General features: G+C 36.3%; 3 protein-coding genes across 3 annotated transcripts; 1 reads left to right on the forward strand and 2 right to left on the reverse strand.

Moving 5' to 3' along the window:
* Window positions 1–111: 111 nt before the first annotated feature.
* On the reverse strand, window positions 112–2,909 carry LOC139096928 (CD109 antigen-like). The gene is made up of 2 exons (XM_070648683.1): window positions 1,868–2,909; window positions 112–1,270 (listed from the first exon to the last, which is right to left on the reverse strand). Exons 1-2 carry the CDS (start codon window positions 2,149–2,151, stop codon window positions 112–114), a joined length of 1,443 nt encoding a protein of 480 aa, XP_070504784.1. The 5' UTR covers window positions 2,152–2,909.
* On the reverse strand, window positions 2,196–6,969 carry LOC139096930 (thioester-containing protein 1 allele R1-like). Its single transcript, XM_070648684.1, has 6 exons — window positions 6,834–6,969; window positions 6,351–6,519; window positions 4,063–5,156; window positions 2,968–3,235; window positions 2,284–2,907; window positions 2,196–2,240 (listed from the first exon to the last, which is right to left on the reverse strand). The coding sequence occupies exons 1-6, from the start codon at window positions 6,887–6,889 to the stop codon at window positions 2,196–2,198; spliced, it is 2,256 nt and encodes a 751-aa protein (XP_070504785.1). The 5' UTR covers window positions 6,890–6,969.
* Window positions 6,970–9,080: 2,111 nt separating this feature from the next.
* On the forward strand, window positions 9,081–11,782 carry LOC139096972 (trypsin-like). The gene is made up of 8 exons (XM_070648736.1): window positions 9,081–9,239; window positions 9,294–9,434; window positions 9,895–10,221; window positions 10,283–10,401; window positions 11,059–11,080; window positions 11,145–11,157; window positions 11,354–11,460; window positions 11,592–11,782. Exons 1-8 carry the CDS (start codon window positions 9,104–9,106, stop codon window positions 11,672–11,674), a joined length of 948 nt encoding a protein of 315 aa, XP_070504837.1. The 5' UTR covers window positions 9,081–9,103; the 3' UTR covers window positions 11,675–11,782.
* Window positions 11,783–12,910: the final 1,128 nt, after the last annotated feature.

A 12,910-nucleotide genomic window follows, 5' to 3' on the forward strand; every position in this document is an offset into this window, starting at 1 on the left:
TTTTCTGAATAGCACAAGTTGATTAATCAATCCGAAATCCGGTACTTTGCCGTATCAGGTGTTCATATGTGCCGTAACAATAGTGCACCTATATATTAAGTATTTAATCGATTAACCAATTTGTGCTTTTCGCATTTGACTTACCAAAATTCCAGTTTTTGCATTACTGTTATGGTATTGATATCCTTCGGGTATGTCAACTTCTACAGCTACCAAATTACTGATCAAGCTAGCTTTATATATAATCTTTAAAGTGATTTCCAGAGTTTGAAGAATTCTACGAATTTTTACACCTTTTAGGGCAAATGAAGTGTTTTTTGGCATTATTATCTCAGTTTCTTCATAAAATACATTAACATAACCTAATGCCATACGATCAATGTATAGTTTTTGATTGTATCTATTAACGTTAATTGTTCTTGATTCTAAAGTATTATTAATTTGAACATATTTTTGGTCTAAAAAGAAAGCTAAGACAAATGATCCAATATTTCTATATTCCGAAAATGCTGATAGAGCTTTAAGTGCCAAATATGTATCATATGGTGAATAAAATGCGCCATTTGGCTGTCTGTGTTCAAGTAGAGCCATGACTTCGAGTCTTGGATCTAGATTTAGGATTATTTTTGTAAGAATTAAGTAGGAAATTGTCTCGACATAAATCGAAAAATCACGTTGGTGTAATCCTGTTCTTAAGTTGGCGTAATTTATGTAGTTTAAGAATGTTATGGCCTTATTGAATTGTCTAGTAGATGCAACAGTATAAGCAACTATTGCATTATAATGGTCGTCACCTCGAATAGCGGACAATTTACTCAAAGCTGGCACAAACCAATCCTTAGTTTGCGGATTTTTACTTTCTAATCCAACTTTTGTGATCAAAATAGCTTGAATAACATTTCGTAAATTGGGATTAATGTCTCGTCGATTGTCAAGGTCAATATCGTAAGGAAATTTGTTATAATTTTTGGAACATTGGTCAATAATAAATGTCAATGAATCCTCAATTTGATTGTTGTCGACGTGGATGATTGTGGATGCATCCATCATAATATCTGCAATTAAAGCGACTAACCCAATATTATTGGATTTGGATTGAATCAGACTTTCAAGAATTAATTTGGATTCACTGTGATAGTAGTGAACATTATTCAAAGCAGTTATAGCCTTTTGAGTTGCTGCTAGTCCTAGGTTCTTGAGGAATTTATAGATGATAACTTCTGTTCCAAATTTAAGCACTTTATCTTCGTCCAATATCATCTTCCTGGATCTAAAAATATAATGGAATTAATTTTCTGTAGATGACTATTAAACATGATCTCACAGAGTCTTCAACTTAATATTCATATAGTGCCTTATTTCTCCGGAATTGATATGGTTTGGAAGGGTTTACAAATACTAATGGTACGGTACAGTGGTTTCCTAGATAATAGTCCCTCGTACCGTATCAATACAGGTACACCGGTGATACAGGGTTTGGTGCACCTGTACCGTACCATTGGAGTACCAATATTGTAACACTGGGGCACCATTGGTACAACACGATGCATACTATGCAGTGCAATTGTTCCTGTATAACATATCACCGGTGCACCTGGACAATACCTTACTAACTCACTTCGCTGACCGTACGGATCAACTGTGATCCATAGCCTAAATCAGATGACGTCTAGAGCTGACTCTATCACTGGCTTTTGTCTGCCAATTTTTAATTTAATTTAATTTAGCAGTGGTACCAAAACCTTAAATTTCCCTTTGCCATACCAGTACCAGTGGAGTACTTATACCGTACCATACTGTGCCGTACCGTACCATAGCACTACCGGAGATATCGACCTCAGTTATAAGCCCTATTAACATAACTTACAATATTGTCTCCAATCCATCAATTGCTGGTCCAAGTATGTTTCCATATATAGTCGCATATACCTTTTTAGATGGATCTGCATTCACGAGGTCCATTTCAAATCCCGGATATTCTCGAGTTATGTCTATCAATTGATTAGACATCGTTTTCTTCACTAACTTTTTGACACTTCTTTGAACATCAATTACCACAGTTGTATTAGCTTTGGCATTTCTTTCTTTAATTATTGCTGTTATTCTTATTGGTTGTGTATTATGTGAAGTAACTTGGAATGGTGCGTGCATGACGTCAATTTCAGGTGTAAAATCAAGTTGAAATGCTAAATCTGTTAATTTTTTTTGCTGTCGGCAATTTTGGCTACCAACTGGAACCTCTTTGATGAAATGTCCATTCTCAATAGTCACTGAAACTTTTACATTGAGTTTGGTCTTCAGTTCATTTCTGGCAACGATGTAATAGTCATATGCTCTATCCTGAATAATTGACTTGTCTCCTTTGATTTCAAGCCGCAATTTTTCTATTTTTTCTATTTTTCTTGTGGCTTTAACAGCAATTTCAGGCTGTGTTTTGGCAACGGTAAATCCTTTTTCTGGATGCACTGAAATTCCATAAATTTTCCATGTTGTTGTTGTGTCTGGAAATGTTATTGGAACTGTTTCGGGATCACTTGATGAGGCTACATAGACAATCTCTTTTAAAGCTGTTGGGAAATATTTATGTGACGTCCTGTCAATTTCCGAGTTTGGTTGTGGATCATTGTCATCAGCCTGTGGTGTATTACAGTCATATCCATATGTAGCTGGATTTAGGATGAATGCATTTAACTTCTCAAAATGGTAATTTTGAGGTAGTTTAAATTTCTTGTTCAGATGATACACAAGCTCGTTATAAATGGCAGGTCTGGTGATTTCATTTTCATGATCAAATAAAGCTGAATTGACATCAGTTACTATAAGAAATACTTGAGAATCTTTCTCAGTTTTGACAGTTATGCCTATCGATCTGTTTGGTTCTGCTTGTTCTGGTGCTGAGATTTCAAGCTAAAATGAGTTCAGAATTGAAATAAAATTCAAAATTTATCAATTTATGCTCAATCGCACCGAATTGTAAATCAAGAATCCAATGCTCAATGAGAATTCATCATAAACCATCGCACCATCAGATGCTCTAGCATAATATACAAGTCCACGTGCTTCAGGTCTCATTTCGTCAGTCAATTCCAAGGGAAAATCAAAAAGATCCTTTCCTTCTGCATCATTAAATTGTTGACTGTGAATTATACCTTTGGTGCCAAAAATCAAAACACGTAGAACTTCCATTTCCTCTGATGATTGGACCTTAATTTGGACTGTTGATCCGACTGTTGAGCTAAAAAAATATATTTGAATGTTTTAAGTCAATATAGTAATTTGGGTGAAAAAAAGGCAGAAGGTTTGAAAGCATAAGACTGGTTCAATAGGCGTACTACATACGATAGAGACAGTATTGCGCTTGGTATCGGAAATTGGCAAGTGAAAGCCAGCGATAGAGCCAGCTTAATAGGTCATGGAACACAATTGATCTGCACGACCAGCGAAGTACGTAAGTAATTATGTAATGGACGTAAGGGGTGCAAAACTGCAGGCATGCAACCTTCGACGAACTACAAAGTAGAACCGAAAACTGCAGGCCTGTGCATCTAAATTACAGAAAATGCAGGCCTACTGTGCTCTACCGAAGAACCCTACATCTCCTAGTGTACTCTAGTCCCCGAACAACAGAACCAATCTATATTACAAGTTTAAGACATGATATGCTATTTTATCATCACTAATGACTATTGAGACCTAGACATAGACTTCCCTTTATTGGTCTCGGTCTTCGTTTCGGTTTCAGTCTCAGTCGCAGTCTTAGTCTCAGTTTCGGTCTCAATGATTTCTTAAAGCAGTGACTTTAGGCTGCCCTAGTGATCACCTCTTATGGTTGACAATGCAACTTGATGTTAATGTCTAGTCTCATGTTGATTTTAATGAACAGTATGAAGTAACAAATCTAAAATCAGTTATTATGTGGATATAAGGACAACCTCAAATATTGCCGTCAACAACAACAAATTGACGCTCTAGTGACTACACTTTGCTGTTCGCATGTCACAAGTTTATCAATTAGAATGCCTTAATAGTTAATCATAGCCAAAACCACATCAATATCCTTACCTCTTATTAAGCATCGTAACCTGCATATACTCATCAACACCAGGAAATCTATCAATTTCTTCAGTATGTTTTGTGTTGGCGAATTCAAATAAAGCTATAATTTTACTGGTATCAGCTTTTGGTTCCAGTTGAAGTATAGCTTCGCCATTCTTAAGGTTTGTATGAACTTCCTTCGTATCAGACATTGGCTGACCTGTCTGTTGATCTGGCACACCGGATACGTACATGATGGTCGTTTTGAGTTGATTTAATGAATTGTCAGGCTTGCCATCGAGAACCTTAACTCGAACCTTAATTGGAAATTTATTGCCAGACTTGAAATATTTTTTTCTGATCACTTGAATCGTGTTCCTGCCTTTGTGCTTCATTTTGATGTTTTTATTGACAGATGTTGAATTGTCGCCGGTTATTTGGACAGTAAATGATAGATCCATGTCAACTGTTGGACTTCTGATGTTCATATCATCCTGAAAATCTAGAGGAACTACTGTCTTGATGTCTGTCAATGGAACTTCTTTGACAAATTTATCAATTTCATTAATACTAGAATTGATGAACTTAGCTGTGACATGAATAACTGCAGAACGGTCGTATGGATCCTTAGTGTGGATGGTAAGGTACATTTTACGGTCAACGAATGCAACACTTGACGGACCATCCACAAAAACTTCTGTCTCATTATTGAGATGCTGAACTTCAAATGTTTTGATGACTTTTCTATCAGCTGCTGTCACTTCTAATGTCCAAATTCCAAGTTTAGCGCCTCGATTCAAATGTTCCAAAATGTTTATTTCGTATTTAATGACACCAAATTGATTATTGATTATCGATGTATTAAACCTTAAAACTTCGAAATTTTCAGAATCTCGAAATGCCACATAAATTGGACCATAATTGGGAACCGGAAGTAAATTTCTCGTCAATATAAACACTCGAAAGATGAAAACATCGCTTGATCTATAAATTGGCTTGTTGAACTGAACGAAAACGATTGGACTTTCGGCTACGTTAAGAACATCAACTGATTGTGCCTTACAAGTATATTGATCTTTTGATGTGATTTTCAGATTGTAATTTAAGGCATTATATGGGACCTAAAATAAGTATAAAATAAAATATAGGAATTAGAGGATTGTTGTCAAATGGACAGCATTCTATTTCAAGGGTCAGACACTCCAATGTGCAGTACTGTCCTTACTATACTTGTATGAAAAATAGATAAAGTGCTGTACTTTCATATAAATTCAACAATCACAGTAAGAATAGAAGTGTCTAAACCTTGATATAAAGTGCTCTGTAGTTAATGATCAAGAGATCGGTCTATGGTGGGAACCGAATCCACCTACTCATAATAGAGTGACCCAAATATTCCTTTGCCTAATGTCTCGGTAACAGAAGCTATACTGGCGGATTTACGTATATGTATGACTGGATACTCTAAATTCCACCCTGCTCAGACACCACATTATGTGTCAAGCGAGCAAATCTAAAAGTACAAGACACCATTTATGTCCGGCAGAGCACATGGCTCCGTAGGATTGGACATATTGTTAGGAGCCCTGTTTAAGCTCTATTTAATAAACTCTTTAAATCTGGTTTAATAGAAGGCAAATGATCACAAGGGTGCCTTAAGAACTCATGGAAAGATGCTGTCTATAGAATTGGTAATGCACTTAGCATCAATAATTGACAAGTGAAGTAGACATAGGCAGAAAGACTAAGAGATAGGCAATTCCAGTCCTTAAGCACAAGCTCCATTTACGTTAGACATTGAAAGACTCAGCTTCAGATGCTAACTAAGGGAGGCTATGAATCACAGTTGATCTGTAAGAGAGGATTTCCTGTTCAGATTGTTGCCATTTTTAAACAAATCCAGATTAAAACAAAAATAATACTAGCCTGAGATCACTATTTTTGACATTTCCACATCGTATGCCTTTTGAGTGCTACAATCAGTAAATAATATTTGACTGATAATCCTCAAATTTATTTAATTTATTATAAAATTTTGAAAAAAAATGAATAAAATTATCAAATTATTGTCCCGGAAAGCATACGGCGCGGAAATGGCATTTGCTCAGATATTAAGAAGTGCTGAGGCTAGAGTCAAAGCCTGATCTCATGAAATTTTGAATGAAGCTAATGACACATTGGCCTGGAATCTGAATTAAGCTATTGTTCCTTTTATAAACCCTAATAAGCATAGAAGATGCTTTCATGGTACAGAAAGGCTACTACAAAGTCGGTCTCTTTGCATGTTATAGAAGCCCATATAAAGCCATACTCACATTAATCGAATACTCTCCTGATGAACTTTGTTGTAAAAGATTTTTGTAGCCATTTTTGGAATCGAATTCAATCGAAACGGCTGCATCAATTCCATGTTCCACTTGATATATCTTATATTGAGATCCAGTCGATGTATAACGTGATCCAATAAATGAGATGTTTTGGTGACTAGAAAAGAGATTTTTGTCAGAATTTGAGATTGATTTGTGCTTTATGGGGATGTTCGTAAATTGCGTAACGTTTGAAAATTGGATTTTTAGAGACCCATCCGACCTCTAGCTTAACGGTTTGAAAAATGATCATGACCAAAATGTCTATAATCATCCTTAACTCTAATCCAGTGGTGGACAACCTTTTATTCGAGGCACACCTTGATGGTAAGTCACGACCAAAACAGCACATGTCCTACAGTTCTTGGTCGCTTCCAAAAATGTTTGACGGCTAATCATTACGCAACTTCCAAAATGTTCCCTCATCCTTACCAAAATACACTTGATAATGCTATCAAAAGGATGAATAAGAAGACATTAAGCTTCATAATGACATTTTCTATTTTTAATCAAAATTCTCAAAATTTATTGTATTTTTCTAAAAAATTCAACTTAAGACTTAACAGTTGACTGAAACAAAATACACTTGTACTATAATTATATTGAAAAATATTTTAGTACTTAAATATGTGATTGATACTCAGAGAGTAACTCTGAGTGCCGTGAGAATGTTGTCAGTTAGGTATAGGCAAATTGAGCATATGATTGTATGTTAGGATTTGATTCCGGGATTTCTATTGAATTCTAAATTTTGATCCCAACGGAGTTGGTCAAACTGGAGTCAAGATTTAAGAATTAGAGTCGAACTCCACTTTTGAGTCTTAAATAATAAACATCGACTGTTCAGACCTTAAGGTCCATACGTTTGATCTCCCACTCAAACCTAGACCTACAGTTTACATTGGGATCCGAACCACTTTTGAGTCTTCCAAACTCTGAAGACAGAATCAAGCTACAAGGTATTCTACATAAATTAGGCAGCTCTATATATAGCAGCTCTATATATAAAAATTAAGCAGTTCAATAGAATTGTTTTTTGTAGTCACAGTTGGGTTCATGAATGTACAGTATCAGACTTTTTTGCGGATGATTAGAGATAAGGGCTTAGCCAGGGTATGGGGGACATCCTCCCTCCAAAAATTGAAAAAAAAAACGTTTATTTTGTAACGTATTTTTTATTTTTAAATTTTTTTGATTTACTTTTTTAAAAAAATTTCCTAAAAAACAGTCAGGCGCCCCTTTTTTTGGTTAGAGATCTCGAGGAAGACCGAAAATTCCTAAATTTGATGTGCAAAACAGGACGTTGGTGTCCTTAACATTCTGAACATTGCCAGAAATTCTCAAAGAAAAGAGCCGGCTGGATGGGCTCACATGCCAATGACTCCACATGCTAATGACTCCACATGCCGATGGGTCTACATTCCCATAGATCCACTTGCCGATGGCTCCACATGCCGATAGGTCCACAAGCCAATGAGTCAACATGCCGATTGGTTCACATGCAGATTAGTCAACATGCTGATGATTCCACAAGCCGATGGGTCCATATGCCGATAGCTCTACATTCCGATGGGTCCACACACGACCGTACCCAAGGATGTAAGCAAGTAAATGCATCTAAAATGCCTCACAAAATTACCACAAAATATGGATCTGCAGTTATGTAAGTTCTGACATTCTGTATTTAAGCAGAAGACGAAGCCAGTCTTCATTTCATCTTAGAACTGTTCGGCCATTGTCATGCTGATCTTATGCTTGATTGTCATCCTTTCTCGCGTCATGTGTAGCTCAAGACTCTAACTTAGCTTGCTAATTTCAATTCTCCGTCGGGTATTTGTTCTTAATTCTGCTGTCGATTGTATTTTAATATATAAAGACCAACATATTCATGCTGCATCTCGTGAGAATCTCGTGAGAATCTACAGAGATCTCATTTTTGTGTCTCACAAATACCAGCAAAATTAAGGAGAAATTTCGAAGGGGAAATAAAAAATGCTCAAAAATATTTACTTTTTTTCAGGTTTTTCCCACAATAAATCAGACACGTCATTTGGGGTCAGTAAGTCAATCGTGATACAATTTGTATATTTTTGATTGATAAGCATAACGGGAAATCCCAACTGATTAAGCTTATTATGTATGTCAATAAGATTTGAACTTCTATTATCAATTCTAGGTAGCCAGTACTGTTTAATTTCACCATAATATGTTTGTTTTGATGTTCCTGAAATACTTGTTTTGTGATTAATGAGGCATGATGAAATTATTTATGTCCTTATTTGATTATTTTGCTGATCGTACAGATTCATGATCTCCCTTAGGTTTCTTAGCTTGTAGTTAAGGATGACGGCTTGCTAGGCCAATGAATCCTGTATTAACCAAGGATTGAGGATCGAGACTGAGGCTGAGGACCGAGACTGACTCTGAGACCGGGATCGAGACTGAGAAAAGATGCCGAGATCGAGGCAAAAACCAAGATCGAGGACCGAGACTGAGAACAGAGACCGTGGATTGAGGACCAAGACTGAGAAGGATACCAAGGACCAAGGACCGAGGACTAAGACCGAGCTTGCCAACCTTACACCAGAGTAAGTAAGTTCGGGGTCAAATAAAACAAAAAAACTATGAAATACTTTTAATATGCTATTCTCTCAGCTTACTCAATTCACATCTACAGCTACAAATCTTGTCTATCAAATTAAATGTTTGTGATAATATTCCAAGCATCAGTGTATACGAACCTGTGGATGAATACAGATACTTCCTACACAAAAATTGACAAAAAAAAAATGTTTAAATTATTTTTAATTTTTATGATTCTTCACTTTAGTTGTGGCTGTAAGTTTTTGACTAAATTTTTTGGGTTCCGATATTAAAATAATTCCTTTTTAGCTGTAATAAAGCGATCAACTGACTCATTTGTAGTTAAAAATGCAACACAAACGGAATCACCGTGGTTGGCATTGATTACAATCTTACCAAATAATTTAAGGTGTGGGGGAAGTCTTGTGAAAGATAAATTCATAATTACAGGTATGTTGAGACACTGTGACACTGGGACACTGTGACACTGAGACGCTGAGACACTGAGACACCGAGACACTGTGATACTGAGACATTGAGACACTAAGACATTGTGACATTGAGACACTGAGACACTGTGACATTGAGACACTGAGACATTGAGACACTGTGACACTAAGACATTGTGACATTGAGACACTGAGACACTGTGACACTGAGACATTGTGACACAGAGACATTGTGACATTGTGACATTGTGACATTGAGACACTGTGACACTGAGACACTGAGACACTGTGACACTGAGACACAGAGACATTGTGACATTGTGACATTGTGACATTGAGACATTGAGACACTGAGACACTGAGACAATGAGACACTGAGACACTGTGACATTGAGACTTTGAGACACTGAAACACAGAGACACTGCGACACTAAAATAAAATGTCTTATTTCCATTCATAGCTGCTCACTGCTTTAATGGAAAAGACTTAAATTCACCAAAATTAAAAAACGAAATTAAAATTCGTCTCGGCGATTGGAAAACCGAAACAGATCCAGATTGTGAACATGATGATGACTCATGTGATCGTGTTGCTGAAATTCCACTAAAAAAAGTAATTCGTCATAATGAATATCGCGAAACTGCTCGTGATAAACTTAAATATGATATTGCAATAATTCAACTTAAATGGGCACCAAGAAAATCGGAACTGATTAATAATATTGATTTTACTGATCGTGAATGCAATCATAAGTATGATGGTGAAGAGCTTTCGATGACTGGATTCGGTAAGGACATGGAATGACTTTATTTAATATCAGATAACTAAATTGTGTAATTTATTTTAAGGATATACACCAACATCTGGATCGGAATATACAAAAATCAAAAAAAGTATTCAAATGACAATACAGAATGACACATATTGTGGCAACAGTTTTGTGGGAATATATAATCGCGATTATCATGTATGTATTGTGTAGTAAGGATGATTGAGAGTGAGACTAAGACTCCCCGGATAGACTTCCTGGGTTGACTTGATAGGTTGAATTAATGGCGAGACTTCAGATAGACTTCGGGTAGACTTCGGGTAGACTTCTCGGAAAGACTTCGTGGAGACTTCGGGTAGACTTTGGATATACTTTGGAAAGACTTCGGAAAGACTTCGGGTAGACTTCGGGTAGACTTCGGGTAGACTTTTCGGGAAGACTTCGGATATACTTCGGAAAGACTTTGGATATACTTTAGGAAGACTTCGGTTATACTTCGGGTAGACTTTGTGGAGATTTCGGGTAGACTTTGGGTAGTCTTCGGGGTGACTTCAGGTAGACTTCGGAAAAACTTCGGGCAGACTTTGTGGAGATTTCGGGTAGACTTTGGGTAGTCTTCGGGGTGACTTCGGGTAGACTTTGGAAAGACTTCGGAAAGACTTCGGGTAGACTTCGGGTAGACTTTGGATAGACCTCAGGGAGTCTTCGGATAAACTTCGAGTAGACTTCGTGTAGTCTTCGGGTAGTCTTCGTGAAGTCTACCCAGAAAGTCTCAGTCTCAGCATCGGAAACCCTTTATACTTTGAGAATTTTGAATTTTATATTAAATTTATTGATTATTTTATTTACATGCAGATGTGTGGAACAGGAACAGATGGTATGCAATTATTTTGAATTATTTGATTTTATAATCTTTAAAAATTCTCTTTTTTTTACTTTAGGGGAATCAACCTGGTAAGTCTTAAAATTGAGAATTTAAGGTGACATGTTGTGGACAACCAGGGTGTCGTCAGATGATGATTAGTTCTGATTGATCCACTAAGACTCATCGTAGGGCAAGACACATTGTCATGACACTGTTGTGACTTGAATAATCCCAGATGTAAAGTAAAATTCCACATTTTCATTAATCTAATATTTATCATTACAGCTCAGGTGATTCAGGAAGTGGAGTTACAGGTCTAAAAAATGGCATACCAATGTTAGATGGAATTGTGGCTTATGGTGCTCCACAATGCATGGATCGAGATAAACCATGTAAGTTGTTATAAATCCTGAAAATTTCAATCTTTGACTTGAATTTGGAATGGAGTCGAGTTGACTATTCCATACCTAATCTGAGTCGACATCCAGTAAATAATTTAACTAAATTTATTATATTTTTATAGCTGGTTTTGTGAAGGTTGCATGCCACAATCAATGGATCAATGATACTTTTAAAAAGCTTTTAGGTCCAAAAAAGAAGAATTAACTGTTAAATAGCGACTAAGAGCGTTGAAGTGAATAAGAACCAGTCAAAATGGACCATTAAGTCAACTGTTTGTGGATTAAAAACTGAAATAAAAATGTTAAAAAATAGTTTTTTAAATTTTATTAATTTTTTTCATTTTTTACAATTTAAGGATTAAGTTTAGAATTTTATGGATTAATCCAGAATAGGCTGGACTCTATTATGGACAATTGATGACCGATTGGACTTCTTAGTCCAACTTAAGTGGAGTACAGGCTCTAAAGTCTAAATAAAGTGTAGTCAAAAGTCCAAAAAATTGTATTCCGAACTGCATTGACAACCGGACTCCACTGGAGTTAATCTATGGCGTCCGATTGAATTCCAGCGAAGTATGATCGAAGAACAGTCAAGTCCAACCTCCGGAGTTCTACTAACTCGACATTAATCAAGGTTAATTAATCGATTTTGATCATTTTTAGGTTCATTGACCTGCTTAATACTCTTAACTCTAAATATATACTTACTTACTTACTTCGCTGGTCGTACAGATCAGTTGTGATCCATGACCTCCCACAGGAGTCGAATGAAGCTGGCTCTATCGCTGGCTTCAACTTGCCAATTTCCGATACCAAGTTCAATACTCTTTCTATCGACAGCTTCCTTCCAAGAGTTCATTGGACGTCCACGGGCTCTTTAACCGTCCTGAAAGTCAGCTTTGTAGATGTAGCAAACGTAGGCATAACTCCCCCCTAACTAGTATTCAACCTCCATATCTCCGATACTTAGTACAAACAGAAACTGCATAGTGAGCAGTTCTTGGGGATATATAAGTACAAGCATTCTCTTGGTTCAGGCAGTCTTGTATTAGATAGCGAAATAAAGAAAGCATATTTCAGAGATATACGTTGTTCCGTTTACCCCACTCCGCTACATAGTCCTTATGGACGATAGACCTTATAGACCTTATGAAATTCCTTAACTAATAGAGTTTCCACAGGCCGTCATCATGATTAACTCTTAATATACAATATATTGAGTTTATATGAGAATTGAGCATATGTATAGTCAACCAATACATGAGAACAATTCTACGTATAGTCCATAACATTATATATGCTGCATATAGACTTTTTTCATTTCAGTTTACTTTTAATCATCTGAATTAAAACATCAAATAGTATCAAATGAATTTAAATATTTTTATCGTGTTTCTTGCATTTTTCGTCGTATGGACGTCAGCGGAGACAAACTTAGATG

This window comes from Chironomus tepperi, unplaced genomic scaffold, assembly GCF_022539635.2.
Source record: "Chironomus tepperi strain 1889 unplaced genomic scaffold, CSIRO-AGI_Ctep_v1 contig_409, whole genome shotgun sequence".
Taxonomy (NCBI): domain Eukaryota; kingdom Metazoa; phylum Arthropoda; class Insecta; order Diptera; family Chironomidae; genus Chironomus; species Chironomus tepperi.